The sequence below is a fragment of the Eschscholzia californica genome, unplaced genomic scaffold (assembly GCF_041429995.1).
Source record: "Eschscholzia californica isolate CP2 unplaced genomic scaffold, dmEscCali1.0.p SCAF_3, whole genome shotgun sequence".
Classification (NCBI taxonomy): domain Eukaryota; kingdom Viridiplantae; phylum Streptophyta; class Magnoliopsida; order Ranunculales; family Papaveraceae; genus Eschscholzia; species Eschscholzia californica.
The window spans coordinates 59,660,474-59,673,928 of NW_028238420.1; the positions used below are offsets into that span (position 1 = coordinate 59,660,474).

The 13,455-nt window shown below is 34.5% G+C and overlaps 1 protein-coding gene across 1 annotated transcript; it reads right to left on the minus strand.

Moving 5' to 3' along the window:
• Nucleotides 1-1,373: 1,373 nt before the first annotated feature.
• Nucleotides 1,374-5,219, minus strand: LOC147552611 (uncharacterized). The gene is made up of 4 exons (XM_086670253.1): nt 4,271-5,219; nt 4,011-4,129; nt 2,781-3,938; nt 1,374-2,516 (listed from the first exon to the last, which is right to left on the minus strand). Exons 1-4 carry the CDS (start codon nt 4,563-4,565, stop codon nt 1,902-1,904), a joined length of 2,187 nt encoding a protein of 728 aa, XP_086526379.1. The 5' UTR covers nt 4,566-5,219; the 3' UTR covers nt 1,374-1,901.
• Nucleotides 5,220-13,455: the final 8,236 nt, after the last annotated feature.

The following is a 13,455-nucleotide window of genomic DNA, read 5'->3' on the forward strand; positions in this document are numbered from 1 at the left end:
GTCTGAAAGCCATTAACTTACTTCTACCCACAGAGTAAGTTGGTATTGGGTGATATTTTCGTAATTGGCCAAGTCTCTCTCCAAAAGAACTCTTCTCATCTAACACACCATCTATTGTCCTTTTAGTAACATACAGGCCATCAAACATTTATCTACAAAAAATTAATGCAAGGTTGATTGACTACTGTGATTTAAGTACGATCCGAACTTACATATTTTACAATTCGACAAACTGCCAATCAGATTCTACCAGTTACTGTAGAGACTGGTTTATAACTAAAACTTGTATAAATACGAGGTACATTACAAAAAAATACTTCTACTTACAGTTTTGAAAAGAAAATTTAACTTCAAAGCTAATAAGAGTACGTAAATTTTTATCCTATGGAGATCTGTGTACATTCGGTAAAGAATAGTTGTGGAGATGTGTGTAAATTCCATAAAGACATACATTAAGATAAGCTTTAAGGTTATAATAGCTTTTTATATTGGCTAATCACTATTTGAATTTGAACTATTCAAATTTTACTTTGTAACGGTCATATTTTCTGTCCAAAAAACGGATAAGTCATATTTAAGGGTCTAAGTCCAACTGTCACTATTTTAAACTATATATTAATATTAATTACAGAGATACATCAATATTCCTTACCTGTACAAAATGGGTTTATTAAGTAAATGTGTCAGATTCATGTGACCCATAAACTTTGATTAACTAGCCATTAATTATTGTTTAACCCGATGGTCAGAGCTAATTGACCAGGTTATCTTGCTACTTTTTGAAAATTGGTCCTTATTCTATCAGGATACTTGTTGTGCAACCGAGTGAAATTCAAGTATACCTGAATTATGTACTTCAGCTTAGTTGTTAATGCTCTGTTTTCGAATTGTGACTTAGTTGCAATTGAGATCACCACAAGTCTGCAATATAGTTCTTGTGTCTATGTTTCGTTGTTGTTTTTTTGTTCTTTCCATCGTCCTAAGAGTTATATATTTCAACACTTTGTAGTGATTTTATTGTCCGAGTTGGGATTCAGTTGCAATTGAGATCGCCACAAGCCTACAATATTGCTCCAGTAAGGGCAGATTAAAAAAACCAATTGGGTGAAAAAATCCGGTTTGCCTTTCTTATGTCAAAACTATCTAGGTTTTTCATTTAATAACATAAAATTACACAAACAGTTAAATGACACTCTTACACAAAACCCTAAATGATGGACCACGACCACAAACCAAATCTCCATACACCTTAACCACTCCACCTTGCCTACATTTTAGATTTGATTACCAATTCCAATCTCGAGATCTTCATCAAATAATATATAAAAAAATGTAAAATAAAACAAAAAACACAACATGTGAATATCCCAATCTAAAACAAAAATCTCAATTTCATTCCAACTGTAATTACAAATACTAATTTGAATTTTTCCCACTCAAAATCTCTTCTACTACTATCAAACGGTTATATTTTACTGTACAAGTCAAATAAACACCAACTCACCCGATTCTTTGACACCTAACACAAACGGCACCATCACCTGACCAGATTCTTCTTGAAAAATGAAGTGTAGAGAGAGAAAGAGATAAAACCAACCTAAAAAATATTCCCCCTTCTTTCTCTCTCTAAAAATAATAACCTAGGATATAATATATACCTCAATGACAGCTTTTTCTTCAAATCCAACGGCTAGTACTACTGTACTAATGTACTCCCAGTACTATAATAACCCAACTTCACTAACGGCATCTAGTCACGTGACACTCATGTGACGTTTGTGTGTCAGATTCTGGTCGTTTTTTTTGTATAACTGCTATCCCTCCGTTTTATGTACGGAAAAACCGTTTCATATTTGACGTCATCATAACAACCAACCGATTCACGCCGATTCTTGACTGGGTCATGAAAATGCAGTGAGAGCGATTTCGTGAACGAGTGAGTCAAGAATGTCTCTTTCGATATCCAACACAATAGATTCACCTTCTTCAAGAATAGGCAAAGTGCGTATGTTAGCATCATGAGGAGAAGGAAGATCTTTCTCAATTAGGGCATCAATATCTTGAAGAAATTGACAATTTGATAATGGTGAATCTTGAATCTCTACCCATAATTTTTGAAGAAGTTGATCTCCTCTTAACAGTTTCTTCACCTTGTTTCTTGAATTCATCACTACCCATGGCTTCATATTCAAATAAGGTCTTAAAATATCAACAAGAATTTCATCAACTAAATTGAAAATCAATCTTCGATTCGTTCGATGTCGTAATGAACCGGTGGGAAAAAATGATTCTTCGAGATGATGAAATATCGATGGGTCAAGTGGATGTGAAGGTGAATACCATTTTGTAAATGAAATGTATGAATTTGTTTCAATTCCTGTACATTTCAATATATTGCTAACATATCGGAATTCTGCAACATTACGGGTTAACTTTTCGTTCCGGTGCGAATGTAAGGACGATGATAGTGATGTTCCACTAGGAGAATTGGATGTTGATGATAACTGTGTAAAATTCTGTTTGAAGAAAAAAAAAGTTAGTCTTTCTATTATTTCTGTACTAATAAATTTTTTAGAATAATAACAATGGTGATGTTGTGCCAGACCCTTAGGCCGGCAGAACCTGAATGACTCATGTGGACGGGTAGGATTTGAGAGAGAAATAGCTCTCACTTCTGTCTCTAAATCCTGCGGTATCCACCTAAGCCGGTCAAGAATATGGCGGCCTATGGGTAGCCCAAAATAAAAATTTTGTAATCATGTAGTAAGAAGAGAGAGTACCATAGATGTTGGAGTTGGTGAAGAAATGACACAAATATCCTTGGATAATGGTGATGAAGAAGAAGTTGATGATTTCTTGAGTTTCTTTTGAGAATTTGGTAACTTTAGATTGACTTGCTTTGATGGGGAAACTGTTGATTTTCGAAGAGATACTACTTCTTTACGTTGTGTAAACCTTTCACAACTGGCTTTCTTGCATTTCTCAATCGTTTGATGTTGTGGTATAGCTTGAGTTTTCGGTTTTATCTTTGAAGTTTTGACCTTCATTTGTAGTGGTGGTGGTGGTGATGCCGGTGGCGGTTTTGGTGGTTGCATTGGTGGTGGTGATGCCGGTGGTGGTTTTGAAGGAGGACTAGATTTTCTCAATGAGTTAGAATCTTGGTCTATAATTGTTGAAACTCTTTTGTTGATGTTTTGCTTGTTCTCCAAGAACCTAATGCGAGGTGAACAAGACTGTGTTGAGTCATCGGCATTGTTCGATCGGTTTAAACGGCTAGGTTTCTTGGAGGTGGTGGTGTGAGTGGTGGTGGTGTAATTTGTGATATCTCTACCCATTCTTCTACTAACACTTTCTTTTACTTGTTTAACAATTTGTCTAGCATAATGACTTGGACTTCTACTCTCATTTTCATCACTTCTCCATTCTGATCTCCTTCTTGATTTCTTCAAAGATGATAAAGAACTCAAACTACTAACTGAATCAACTGATGATCTTCCACCAAAGTAATCAAATTCTTCATTCATCAATATATTTTCTTTATTGATTTGAAGAGAAAGTCTACTTGGATCAACATCTGATCTTCTCGCCGATGAAATCCTTGGTGTATCAGGTAAAGATCTTGACCCTGTATTATTAACATCACCAAGCCTATTTCTTAAAACTTGACGATGATGAATGGAATTCGATCCGCCATTAATTGAGTCTTGAAGGTAATTACCAGTCTGGGTTTTGCTTGATTTTGAATTTGTTGAAGAGGGTAATGAAGAAGAAGAAGAAGAAGAAGAGAAATTAGGAGAATTTTGTTGATCAGGCAAGATATCTAACCCCATTAAACGAGCTACAAGAGTTGGGGTTTTAATAGATGGAGAATTACTACTTTCAGATGATGAAAAATCTGAAATTCCTCCTACTCTTTTTGTTTGTACTCGAATTCCAACCTGTGTTCATAAGATAATTAGTATGAAATTTGATTGAAATTAATAAAGTTTGAATTTTTAATTCACACTTACCGGGAAACCAAACTCTTCTTCTTTGATCTTTGAAGAAAGTACAACTACTGTTTCATTAGCAACTCCTTCCATTACTAAATTCTCCTCTGATTCCAAACTATTTCTTGGTGCTTCAACTCCTAAAATACAAAACAAATTAGTCTAGAGAGAGAAAGTACAGATAGAGATATTCAATTTACTAACTTAACAATACCCATACCTCTAAATTTCAGAAGAGAGAGAGGGAGAGAGAGAGAGAGAGAGAGAGAGAGAGAAATTACCTTTGATAGGAAGATTGGGTAGTTGAAGTTCTTCATGGTGGATGAAATTAGAGGAGTGATTAGGGGGTTTGAAACAAACATGATGATTAAGAGAAGAAAGTTGAAATTGATGAAAATCAAAGAATTGAAAAACACCATTCATACAACCAGGAGGAACTGATGATGAACTAGTATTGTTCTCTCTGTATTTTCCTGATGATTTTTTAGAAGAACTATTAGTAGTGGTTGAAGTATTATAAGTATTATTCTTACCACCACCACCACTCAAAACACTGTATTTTTCACTACCACCCATAACTGAAAAAAGTGAAACTACAGTTGAAGACTGTTCTTCTCCCTTTTCTTTTGAATTTTTAGAGAGAGAAAGAGAGAGTGAATGAAACTGATAGAAGTAGAAGTAGTAGAAGAAGAAAGGGGTAAGTAAAATAAAGTGACAAAGACAGTAGAAATGGTAGTGAGATTAAAGATAAAGTTAGTGAGAGAAAAACTAACAAGTGTGTATTTAGAGAGTAGTAGTAACTGAGAGATTGAGCGAGTAAAGCGGATCCAAATGAGAAAAGCAATTCAATAGTTGCACACAGAGAGAGAGAGAGAGAGGGTAAAGAATGAAGAAGTCTTAAAATGAAATCTCTCTCTAAATTTTCTGTCTCTTATCTAGTCTGAAACAACACAAACACCAATACTACCACACACACCCCTTCATTGGGAATTGAAATTGAGGGAGGATGACGAAATGACTTCTTCTTTCTCTCTCTCTCTCTCTCGACAAGAGTTGGGGTTTACGATGGGATTCTTCCCTACTGCTACTACTACTATCTATAACTACAATATTTAGTAGAGTTAAAATATGTGTTTAATTTTTGAAAAGCAGTTAGTATTAGGGAGGAGTTCCATCAGAAGACATCAGCTAGCTCGGCTTCACTCTACCAAAATTTAAATTTTGTGCCTCATTATCACCAACGGTCCCCACATTTATATATGTTTATTTGAATATAGCCCAACAAAATTAAATTAAAAATTTAGGTCATAAGGCAAGATTCAAAAAGCCTTGGTCAGTTTGAGGACTCGTTGGTCGCTTTTCATATGTTGTGATAGTGATGGATAGCTTGATCAAAATCCACTTGCTAAGAGAAGAAAATTGGTCTAGACATATTTGTTTACAACAAAAACTAGTTGAACTCTTAAAGCACAATCTTGTTAGATATTTTACTCATATTCGTTAACGAATATACGCGTGGAACAAGAGTTTCCGACTGGTATGTTTGTTTTGTTATTGTGTTTAACTAAACTGGTTTGAATTATCTTAATCAAAACCGCTTAAATCGAATAGATCAAAAATCAATATGATTCAACTATTGAAAATAATCAAGGGTTAATAACTAGAAAGGTCAAAATAATATTGAAAATGAGTAAAAAAAACACAAAACATTTGAAAATTATTATTCAGGTCAAAAAGTATAAAAAGACTAAATTGTCCTTTTTTGTCTTTTTGTGTAACTAAATCCTTTTATGTTTCTTTAAACTTTAAATCGATATAACTTTTGTTTGAGATGTCGGATTTCAATAAAATTTATATATTTAGAAATGATTTTTCATTAGCTTTCTAACAAGATCCACTTTAAATACTTTTTTTCAAAAAAAAAAACCCAGAAAAAAAACGGTGTTTTTTCGCTTACGTTTTTCTGCAAACACGTGTTTGCACAATCTGCTCTGCAAACAACTGTTTGTAGCAATCTGTTATGCAAACAAGCGTTTGCAAACAAGTTCTGCAAACATGTGTTTGCATTTGTAATATTGCAAACATGTGTTTGCATTTGCGATATTGCAAACGTGTGTTTGCTTTTGTCATTTTGCAAACTGCGTTTGCATGTGCGACAATGCAAACTGAGTTTGCATTTGCAACATTACAAACTCAGTTTGCACACGTTTACATCTTCACAAAATTTTCATTGTATTTATTAAATAAATAGTTTATATTTACAATAAATAGATACTCAAGAACTGATCATATATGAAATATAAAAAGCTTTAAAACTTACAAACAACCTCACATAGTGAAAGCTAAAGGAGAAAAGGATGATAACAACTGAATCTAGGAAGAACTTCAATGCAGATAGAGTAAGGTTGTACTAGTTGTTGGGATAGCTAATAAATTCAAACGAACCAACTAAAGAACATACCAACAAGAGCATAGCTAATAAATCCAACTCGAATCCTTTCTTAATCAAATCCTTGGATTTCTTTTCCTCTTTCCAAATTCGAAAGTGTGGGACATGTAGAGAAAACAGTCGTAAAACGTTTTGAATCAGGCTCGAACCCACCTTCATCTCGTCAAACAATTCCATACTTTCTCAGACTTCCCACTCTGACGATAACAAGATATAACATTGTCCCAAGAAGCTACATCTCTTTCGGTCATCTCTTTCTTAGACTCTAACCTGTTCTAGTATTATTAGACCTCCTTGATTTTCAAACAACTTTTCTGCCTTCATCATGTTCACAATCTTTTCAGTAAACCTTTCATGGCAACCTATCAACATAAATTTCGGTAGTAAAGTTAAATCGCAAATCAAGTAAACCCTAAAAACAATATAAACAAGTGATTTTAGGCAATGGGTAGGTAAACATTTAACTTGAAAGGTTCATTATCTGTTCTGAAACTGATCCCAGGTACATATTTTAACCAAACAGGAAATCCCCTATCATCAAACAACAAATAGTACTCAAAGTTCTTGAAGTTTTATAAAATCAACCATATATATTCGATTTTCGATTACCCGAAGTTCCATTCGGCACAAACATAAGGACCAATTCTGATATGAACATAAAGACCAGCTTCTTTCACCAGCTTGATAAAATGAACTAGGTCATATCTATCCTTGAAATAGTACTACAAAATCCAAACAAAAAATTCATTATATTCTTATACTAAAACCCTAAAAAAATAAATAATGTGAAGTAGTAGTAGTTCCTTACTTCTCCAGGAGCAGGTTCATGACTATTCCAGAAAACATAAGTTTGAATCACATATAAACCTCCATCTTTTGCTTTTTGAATAAGATCTGGCCACATCTTCAATCATCACAAGAAGAACAGATAATCAATTTCTGGAGAACTTGAAGAAATCTTAACAACAACAACAGAACAATTCATATCTTATTTGAATTATTCTACCATAAATTTGTAAACCCAAACACAAATCCAACAGTTTCGAACTTGTAATTAGAACAGTATAGATATTCTCTTAATACTTTGTTAATCGATGAAGAAGAAGATAATCACTGATGTTAATCGATGAAGAAGAAGAACCGAGATGAAGAAGATTCGTGAAGCAAGAACAAAAAAACCCTAAACGTTTTCAGTATCTGATTTTTAAGAGAGATAAAGAGTGTGACTTAAATAGGAAAGGGTATTTAGGGAAAGAAAAAAAATAAAAAATGACCTGATTGATAATTAATCATATTATTTTGAACTCTATGTCTCATTCCTTATAATATTTTAGCACATTTTGATTAATAGGAAAAGATCTAGGTTTTTTTGGTTATTATGATATTATTTTGAACCTCAACAACCATTTTTCCAATAATCAAATTGGAAAACTTATCTAAAATCTAACTTCAGTATGTCCAGACTTCGAATCTGATATCATATCAAACTTAAGAAACACAACGTTGAGGTTTTTCAAAGAAATTCGAAAATAGAGAATTCTCACCTGCATATGGTATGGTTCGATATATGTACACATTATGACGATAATCGATCCAAGGGTTAAAAGTGAACATAAATTTGGTGAGGCGAGAAAGATATATACATTAACAAAGGGGACCACAAGAAAACGTTAAATAGAGCAAAAATAGATGTAGAATTCAGTATTTAATAAAAAAAAACTTACTCCTATATGATTATAAGATTCTGTGTTCATGTTTTGCTATTCAAAGACAAGAAATTAAGACGATGAAAGGAACGAATCGGCCTTCCCTTGTTTTATTAGGTATCGTGTGGCCTGCCCTTATCGATTTGGTACTAGTGGGGCCTGCCCTTATTAGTTTGGCATCCTATTAAATTCAGCCCTTCTGAATTTCTATTGTAAAAGAACACATGGGACTGCTATTTTGTACACCCTGGTAAAAGTGGGTGAGTATCACCATATGTTATTCTCACCTAGACGGCTGGTTGGTGTTGTGTAAATCTAAGGGTGTGGTCGGTGTTGGTACAGTAGAAAGTGATGGTTGTTGAATAAAAACTTTTGGTTACCCACGTTATAAATGCAATTTGTGTCATCCATTAGAGAATGATTTGAATATGAAGATCCATTTTAAAATTTTCAACAACAAAAAAAAAGTGGATCTTTAACTTTAGGGTTATTTCCCTAATGGCCCCCAACTTTGTGACCAGCTTCCCGCCTAGCCCCCTACTTTACGAGAAATACCCATATGGCCCCTTCCGTTATAACACCGTCACTCTCTCTCCTCCATCATGTTTTCTCTCTCTGCCAACTCACGCCACATTATCTGTTACGCCACCTCATCACCATCTCCGGCAAAGGTCGCCGGCCGGCCAAGGCCGACGACCTTCAAACTTAAAAAAAAAAATATATATATATTTTTTTTCTCTCTTCCTCTCTCTCTCTCTCTAAAATTACTCCGGCGAAGGGAGACCTTCGCCGGAGTGGTCTGTTCTTGAAGAACAGATCTCGGTCTGTTCTTGAGGTCTGTTCTTGAAGAACAGATCTCGGTCTGTTCTTGAGGTCTGTTCTTGAAGAACAGATCTCGGTCTGTTCTTGAGGTCTGTTCTTCAAGAACAGACCACTCCGGTGAAGGTCTCCCTTCGCCGGAGTAATTTTAGAGAGAGAGAGAGAGGAAGAGAGAAAAAAAAAATTTAGTTTGAAGGTCGCCGGCCGGAAGTTTGGCCGGCCGGCGACCTCTGCCGGAGATGGTGATGAGGTGGCGTAACAGATGATGTGGCGTGAGTTGGCAGAGAGAGAAACACATGATGGAGGAGAGAGAGTGACGGTGTTATAACGGAAGGGGGCTATATGGGTATTTTTCGTAAAGTATGGGGCCAGGCGGGAAGCTGGTCACAAAGTTGGGGGCCATTAGGGAAATAACCCTTAACTTTAACACTGGTAATCTCGATTAACAGATTCTGTAACTACACATTTTCAAAAAATAATGCTACTTTTTTTTTTTAGAAGTCGACGATCTACGCCCAACAACATTATTACACCCTAATAATCCCAATTCATAACCAAAGATTCCACCTTCTCTAGGATTCGAACCTGGGACCTCCAGGACTTTCTGGAGTTTATGTCAACACCTTGGAACCACTTGGGCTGCCAACTGTTGAAAAAAAATAAATAATAATGCTACCTGACCTGATAAACATGGTATGAAATGGTCCGATAAGACAATTTTGGAAGAGACAAATTTACAATACGACATCATCAATTTATCTTGTTTGGATTCTTCAAGTTACTTTATACCTAGCTCTATATTTATGTAGCTAGGAAGAAGAAAATATACGTTTTTACCTATCATCATCCAAATTTCTACCTCATAATTGATTCATCCTTAGTTTTGAATTTTTGAGGTCTTCAAACCAATGTGGGAGACCAGTAGGAATACAGTTGGACTCTTCACCTTAATCCTCAACCGATTAAAGAAACTAGGGAGTGTGTAGCTCAACTGGTTCAATGGTTAGATTGTATGGGATAGATCTGAATATTGAGTTCTCCAAAAGAACAAATTGTTTGTTCGACATATTCCCCCTTGACTGGTTAGTATGCAGTCTTGTTTTCCAAGCACAAAAATCTAAACTACATACTTCCCAGGTCGACACGATCTTTTTTTTTTTGCAAGGATTGACAAGGTGAGTTTGAGATATGTTGAAAAGGAAAGAATAGTCTAACTATACCTTAAAACCCTAGTATCAACCAACCGAAATTCAACTGATCCTAATAGTAATTCTGCATAAATAACTTTGTCAGAGAAAGCTTCCATTCCAATTACATAACCTATACCATTGAACGGACGAAAAGAAATTTACACGTAAAATCACTTTTGACAAAAAAAGTGTACGTAAAAAGAGAATCTAATCCCCCTTTCTTCTATGAAAAAAAAGCAGAAAGGACATAAAAGCTAAAATTAATAGAAAACGCAGAAAGCAGAAACTTTCTCACTTTTTCAGATTTTCAAATAGGAAAACAGTAAGGTCTATATTGGTACATCATGTGATGTGTGTTTGAGATGAATGTGTCTAATTATAGATGGTGATGATGATGAAGTAAGAAACATTCATGGTATATTGGCATGCATGCATGGACAACATGCATGAGGGGAAGCTAGCTAGTACATCATATCAGAACTTTAATTGTTGTACAACACTCAAAATTGATGATGATGGGATTCTTCAAATTATGATGGTTTTCTTGAATTTCTTCTAATTACTCTCAAGTACTTCCTCATTATTATGTCATGTTTGGAGTACTTAAATCTAAGAGGTATTTATATAGACACAGATTAATTGTTTATACAAAGTTATTGTATATTTGTGCATGATTTTCTAACTCCAAATATACTTTGTTCTTCAATTTCATATTTGTTTTCGGAATATATATGTACTTTTGGGAATGATGTGATAATATTCTTTTGAAATTATCACTCTGTGGTAGTTGATTTTGAGTATGTAGTAAAGACTCAACTATCCATGTACCCCACTCCGGTATGACTTACGTAACAATATAAGTCTCAGTAATTATCAATACTCTTTCAGAGTTTGGGTCTAAAGCTAAAAGTATACGAGGTTTGTTTCAGGTGAATACTCCACAAACCTACTAAAAAGTCTCAATATTAGCAAACACACACGGCTTACTTAACCATATACATCAGAGTACGCAGTGACATTGGCGAACTAAGTAACGACGTCGTGACTCCCTTATATGTTCAATTTTTTCTCACTTACTTGTAATTCCATAAGTCGCAGTAGTTGTTGATATTGTCTACGCTTTTGACACCTAAGTCCAAACCATGTTGGTACAAAGTTTTGTTCTTAGTGAATGCTTCATGAGCTTAGTCAAAAGGCCTCAACACACACCTATAGCTTTGGTAACAAACGTTCTACGATCCCAAGTTATGTGAGAGATATGACATTTCCTCATCCTGAGAGACGAGTATTCTCGACCATCTGTCACGTCCCAAGCTTAGAAATTACCAATATTATCTCCGCTCCTGACATCTAACCCCAGACCCAATTAGTATGTAGTTTGATACAGTAATTTGGTGTAGGTATTAATGATTAATTGGTGAATTTGATGAAGTTTTAGAATCGAAATTGGAGGAACATGAAGATTCTTGCATAATCTTGAGTTGGGCAAAATGGAAGGAGGAGGAGGGAGACTCTGATGATAACATTTATTTGCTAGTGTTTAATGAATTTGCTTGTACTGAGTATTCTTGTCGGTCACATGCTTTCTCACTTCATCATCATCAATGAGAGAGAAAGAAACAATTAAGTCCTACCTAGAGACAGAAAATAAATATTGAGATGATGAAACAAATATTTATTACTCATCTTCAAATATAATTCATGGGATCCTCTCCATCTCAATTTTACCTAGGATAAATAGTAATAATATATCACAATAATATACTATTTATAGTATGTAAAACTATATAACAAAATGAACTCTCCCACCAAAATTTATAACTTTACGGTATATAGTATTTTACTTTCAATTGTTCATAAGTTCCATATCTATAAATTTAATGATTTTCATTTCTCTGTTGCTTTCTGGTAAAAAAAAAAAACTTGAACTGTTTATTTAACCTCACAATTCGTTTGATTTCCATAGATATTGACAAGATCTATGGTCAACCGACTCAAAATCAAAATTAATGGATACGGAATGAAAAATGCTCCAAGTATAATATGACCTTCTCTCATCAAAAAAAAAAAGTATAATATGACCTTTGGAGTACTTTTGTTCATGTGGGAACACATTTCTTCTTGGATTGTGAAACCCTTGGAGTTTATGTGAGAAATAAACTTATGTGAGGAAGGGGAGTGCCCAACCATATCAGGAGAGGCTATTATAGATTACTCGAAGCGAAATGCTAAGAGCCTAAGACACACAAAACTTTTAATTACTTCGCTCCCACATGGAGAATGACACGTACCTTAAATTCACATTTTTACAAGTCCACGCACTTTACTAATGCACACAATATTTAAATAATAAATCAGAAAGAAAAAAAGTACAACTTCGTGTTTCTTTCCATCCTCACCACGGTCACCATTTCTCTCTACTCTCACACTTCCATGTTCTTTCTCTACTCTCTGGCAAAGATTATGTAGACCTCCACGAAGGTGAAGACATAGAGATGCTGGTGATAGTGAAGATAAAAAAGAAAACTAATTTGGTTTCATTTTATTTCGGTGCTTTTAACATTTGACTTGATAATAGTGCTTATCTTCCATTAAAAAGTTGATTTAACAGCCCAAGCCCAATAAATGTGGGAATGATTTTGAGTTGACAAAGTTTCACCTCAAATTGCTAAACCAAGCCCAATAATCGTTCATCGAAATACATCTATAACAAATTTTATTGTAACTTAAAAATCTACAATAATAAAATTTGTTGTTAGGTTTTAACAACCCATTCATGTATCTCTAATTAAATAGGTTTTACCAAAAATATTTTAATTTTTGAATGAAGTATAACCTTTCCAATTAATGTTAAAATGATTAAATAAAAAGTTTTAAAGAAAACTGATATATACCTGATAACTGAAGGACGGGGCACCGCACTTTTTATAAGTTCGGGTTCTGGATCTTTAAATTAATGGATCAGAACCGCTAGGACCTAGACTCTAATTTTGAATAGGTTATGGTTTTGAGTAGTGAGATATCTGAACTGGAGCCGATCCGTTGACACCCCAAGTATCTCTTCTGAAACTGAACATTTCGGCCGAAGTGCAGAAAAAGGATGAAACTGGCCTACTACTAGGATATTCTAAAATCTAGAACACCTAAACTAAATCTGCTTTCTTGTACTTTAGATTGGTTTGATGGTCGACTTTGAATAGATGGTCAGATGCCTATTCATTATTTTTTTCGAAGTTATTTGAAGGAGGCATCGTCAATCATCATCATCAAATAAATCGGCATTCCACCCAATTAGTGAAGAA